Below are 4844 nucleotides of genomic sequence, written 5' to 3'. Positions count from 1 at the left end.
AATAACTAAAATGGAAAATATAAATGCTAATTAAAAATATTAATAAATACTATAATAGTGTATAAATTATACTATAACACTGGTTAGTTTTCACTGGATTCATTTAATCATTAAATACGTGGTCTCTACTGTGTCTGTAAACATATGGTATGTCCTCATGTAGGTATGTAAATGTGTGTTTATGTTCTTTGTTCTGTTAGTAAACAGATTGAGAAGTTTCTGTACTCCTCGTTCAGTGATGATAATCTGAGGAATGAACTATTGTTGTGAGCTCCGACGCGTCAAACACACCGATCGCGTGCACAGAGTGACGCTGCTGACCTCTGCTGGTCACACTACAGTACTAACTGACAGTAAATATGGATTTAGGTGAGTAACTAAATATTATTACGTTGTTTGTTTAAATAACTACAATAGTAATGATTAATTAACGTTAATCCAGGCCTCACTGATTTTGTTAGACGACGCGGGAGATTTTAACGACCTTTTACCACAGTGGAAAACTTACCATTAGAAATGCATCTACGATTATTAAAGTTGGTGTTTTCTCATGAACTCCATGTTGCTACACATATGTGGGATGGTCCTCACATTAAACTACCAAAATTAAAATACGAGGAACAAAATCAATGCCCTTAATTATTTGTGTGACAGCTGACACAATCCTGCGCAGCTGTTCACGATATACAAGAGAAAAACAGTATACTTCCGTTATCATAAGGACATAATGTATTTTTAATTAAAATAATATTGTTTAATGACTAGTTTTCGTCGTGTTTCGACGGTTTTAACAAGCTCAAAAAACACATTCCACATAAAGCTTATTTATTAACAAATATACATCTTTATTTTCGTCATGTTTGACTTCTACTGGCTCAAAGCAGGTAAAAATAATGAACTAAACATTAAAAAGGCGTCTGTGTTTTTCAGCTGTCACTGATCTGAGGTCAGTCCGTTGTGCTGAATCGCTGCTGTTGCCATGGTGATCGCCTCCTCTAACGTCTGCTGATCTTCTAACTGTAACATACAGTGGACAGTCAGATAATCTCACTTTAAACAAACCTCATATATTTATTTATACTCAAAACCACTGATGCACATTTAGTTTGAGGTATATAAAGGCAAATTGTAATTATCCATGTTTCATATTGACCTGTACTGCGATTTGCGTGCCGTTCTCCGTTGCGAGCAGCGCCACCTGCTGGTACGGCGACGAGCTCCCTTCAGTCATGATGCCGTCTGACGTTACTATGGCAACCTGCAGGACGAACGCAAAGACGAGTGAGTGACTTGAGCTCTGATAACCATGCAGTACCCTTATCCATCCCATAATACCCACCTGCTGCATCTCTTTGCCGTCTGTAACCATGGTGACGTGCCGCCCGGTGCGGCCCTGTTGCGCGGGGACGGCGATGGTGGTTCCGTCCCGGGTCACCATGGTGACGGCCGTGCCGAGGACCTGCAGGTGTGAGCTGAGGATGTCGTCCGTTTCCATGGTAACCTCGCCATCGCGTTCGTTCTGCTCGGACGCCTCGAAAACCTCTGCGTCTACACACACGAAACTGTTCTTTGCAAACTTCTTCGCCCCGAAAGTTAGATAACGCAGAAAGTGTTTCTCACCGTCCTCGGCGGTGTCGAAGTCTCCGTGCGCGGTGCGCTTGTGCATGGCTAGCGTCGACGTCTGTCGGTAGGTCTTCCCGCAGTGGCTGCAGGTGTACGGCTTGCAGTGTGTGTGGACCACGTGATGCTTATAAAGGCTGGAATATTCCGTGAAACTCTTCCCACAGCCGGGAACCGTACACAGATACGGCTTCTCACCTGAACATCGTTAAAAAAAGTTAGTTGGAAAATAATCATATGAATGCACTTACAAATACAAATCGAATCGTTCTGAATTTGCAAATCAAATCAGAAAGCTAAGAACCGTATCGATTCACTGTTAGTGTTTACCCAAAGATTGGGTCACCATGAAACTTTCCCAGTTGATTACCTACATTAAGATGAGAAAAAAATGTATTACAAGTTTAAATATGCAAATTAGGCTATGTCTAATTAAATATGCGCTAATTTGCATATATTTTAAAAAACGAAATCTGAGTATTGGATAAAGCCAGGTTAAAAAAAAATGTTTTCATTGTGTTCACATATTAGATGGGAAAAAAATTACAGAGGGATTTATGGAAATCTGCTTTTGTCATCCTGTAAATCAGAATATACTGTCAATAGCCTTAAAAAAATTATTTTTGCCATGTTTTTTGGAATAAAATGTTATATAAATCAGGCTAGGAATAATATATTTACAAATCCCTCTGTAAATGTCTTCATAATATAACTGGGTACAAGACTGGAGAGTTTGGTGTATATCGGTGCTGCTGAAGTGGAGATTTCAGAGAGAAAAGTCATTTTGAGAAAACGGGCTTTAAAGATTTATATCAGCCAATGAGATTGCGCATTCAGCCCTTTTACTTTCACGATTGGTTGCTGATACAAAGGAAATGACCATACTTGGATTGTACAGGAGAGAGAGAGCTTTCCAGCGGTGTGTGTGATGATTAAGAACGCCAACTTTTGTTGAATTTATGAGAAATCTACAGACGCAAACAGACAAAGTGCAGTAAAATAAAGACCTAAATGTGTATTTCGGACTTTTTTTCACCACAAGCCTGAAAGAAGACGTGTTATTGAAGACAAATCTCAAAATTGACCAGTGAAAAAAAAACGATGTTTTTGCCTGCCGTGTCTCGCCTTAAACATGAAACTAAACCACCAGTAGGTGGCGGCAAGAGATCATCTTAATAATAAGCGAGTCATTGATTCGTTCGCACGGCTGATTCACTCAAGAATAAGGCAGTTGTGTATAAACGAGTCATTGAATCTGTGACTCGACCGATTCGTTTAAAACGCTGAATCTAAAACATGGACTGTTGCTGTGATCTTCGTTCGGATCTATTTCTGCTGCTGAAACAGAACAAAAACAGTCAATATTTTGCGTCTAAAATGTAAGCGACTTAATGTGCTACTTGTTTATTGAACCGTCGTATGAAATCAGTGTCACGTTTTCAATCGTGATGGTATTCAGGAAGTGTGTATCGTGTTATAAATATAAAAATATGATAAAAACTAAAAAGACGGTCGGCCGTCGGGCAATTTTTGTGCGTTACCTGTGTGAAAGGTCGGTGTGTGTGTGTGTTACCTGTGTGAAAGGTCGGTGTGTGTGCGTTACCTGTGTGAAAGGTCAGTGTGTGTGTTACCTGTGTGAAAGGTCGGTGTGTGTGCGTTACCTGTGTGAAAGGTCGGTGTGTGTGTGTTACCTGTGTGAAAGGTCAGTGTGTGTGTTACCTGTGTGAAAGGTCGGTGTGTGTGCGTTACCTGTGTGAAAGGTCAGTGTGTGTGTTACCTGTGTGAAAGGTCGGTGTGTGTGCGTTACCTGTGTGAAAGGTCGGTGTGTGTGTGTTACCTGTGTGAAAGGTCGGTGTGTGTGTGTTACCTGTGTGAATCCTCATGTGGTTCTTGTAGTTGGTGGCGCTGGCGAACGCTCTCCCGCAGGACGGCTCGGGGCACAGGTACGGCCTCTCGCCCGTGTGCGTGCGCGTGTGCACCTTGCGGATGTTGGAGGTGGTGAAGGAGCGTCCGCAGCCCTCGAACGGGCACTTGAAGGGCTTCTCGCCTGAGAGAGAGAGAGAGAGAGAGAGCTTGTGGAGATGTACACTCACTCAGCAGGGCTGGGGATCGGGCAGACATTACCACACCGATGACTTCGTTACCGGCTCCTGAACGAACGTTGTTTTCCGATACCAGTTTTATGAACAGATAACGTTAGCATTAATGTGAAGCTAAACGGTTAATGCCGCCACACTTAAGGATAAGCACACTCTACAGGATGCCTAGCTTAATGCCAGTTAATTACGGTTTCCTCATTTCAACTCTTCTGGATTTCTGGATTGGGTAAATTACATTTTATCAATCAAAAAGCACATGTAATTAATTAAAATCATCAAACTTGTTCAATTTAACAGCAATTTATTAAGTTTACTTTTAACATTACTTTCTTAATGTGTTTTTATTCCATTTCCCTTTTCCCTGTTCTGTGCCTTCCGTCTTATTTAGTCTATACTCCATTTTAATGGTTTAATCAAAAACATATCAAATTAATTAAATTCATAAAAACACCTTAATTTATTAATGTGTAATACAATAAATCGGGCCCTATGAAAAGGGTATTTTAATTTTCCTGGTAATCAAATGATTTGATCTTTTATTCAAAACAAAATTAGACCAGATTGTTCTTTCATTTTTTGGTTTACTTCCTCAACAGGTTTACTGTTAGAATTATAACATGAAAGAAATTTTGTTACATTTTTAATAATAATTCTATTGTTATTAGTAGTAGTATTACATTATTATACTGTACAAGAGTAAATATATTTATATTATATATATTATCAAATATATCTCTATCGCAGTTTCTTTACCAGACTTTTATTTTGACGGGTTCTTCTTCTGTGATGTGATGAGAGTTTCTCTCCAATGAAATGCTGAGAAAGTGCGAATATTAAACCGCTAGAGGACCAGGCCCTATTTAAACACGAGTCAAGCCGGCGTAAACTAGTGTTTTTCCCTGACGCCTCGCCGCAGCCAATCACACGCTCTTGATTTATGCTTATTGGCTCACAAGATTAACGAGACATTATCTGATACTCAGTGGCATCAAGGCCATTCAGGAAGTCCCGACCTCGACCCCCAGCCCCTAGAGCTCCTGAAACGGAGGCTGGCTCGTACCGGTGTGTGTGCGCACGTGCTTCTGCAGGTCTCCGGAGGTCTTGAAGGCCTTGTAGCACATGTCC

At 40.6% G+C, this 4844-nt stretch overlaps 1 protein-coding gene across 3 annotated transcripts in view; it reads right to left on the bottom strand.

Annotated features, from left to right (window-relative positions):
- Positions 1 to 808: 808 nt before the first annotated feature.
- Positions 809 to 4844, bottom strand: part of znf76 (zinc finger protein 76) — a 9193-nt gene continuing 5157 nt past the window's right edge. For 2 of the 3 annotated variants that reach the window (XM_084417645.1, XM_084417646.1), the window contains exons 8-12: positions 4780 to 4844; positions 3488 to 3667; positions 1340 to 1818; positions 1154 to 1258; positions 809 to 1017 (exon numbers count right to left, since the gene is read on the bottom strand). The exon at positions 4780 to 4844 is cut by the window's right edge and continues 137 nt beyond it. In XM_084417645.1, coding sequence (XP_084273771.1) covers positions 934 to 1017; positions 1154 to 1258; positions 1340 to 1818; positions 3488 to 3667; positions 4780 to 4844 — 913 coding nt within the window. In that variant the 3' untranslated portion in view covers positions 809 to 933. The remainder of the gene's footprint in view (positions 1018 to 1153; positions 1259 to 1339; positions 1819 to 3487; positions 3668 to 4779) is intronic. The other variant, XM_084417647.1, reaches the window with a different exon arrangement.

Source organism: Rutilus rutilus (assembly GCF_951802725.1).
Source record: "Rutilus rutilus genome assembly, chromosome: 8".
NCBI lineage: Eukaryota > Metazoa > Chordata > Actinopteri > Cypriniformes > Leuciscidae > Rutilus > Rutilus rutilus.
The sequence above is the reverse complement of the archived record's forward strand: the minus strand, read 5'-3'. Positions and strand labels throughout refer to the sequence as shown.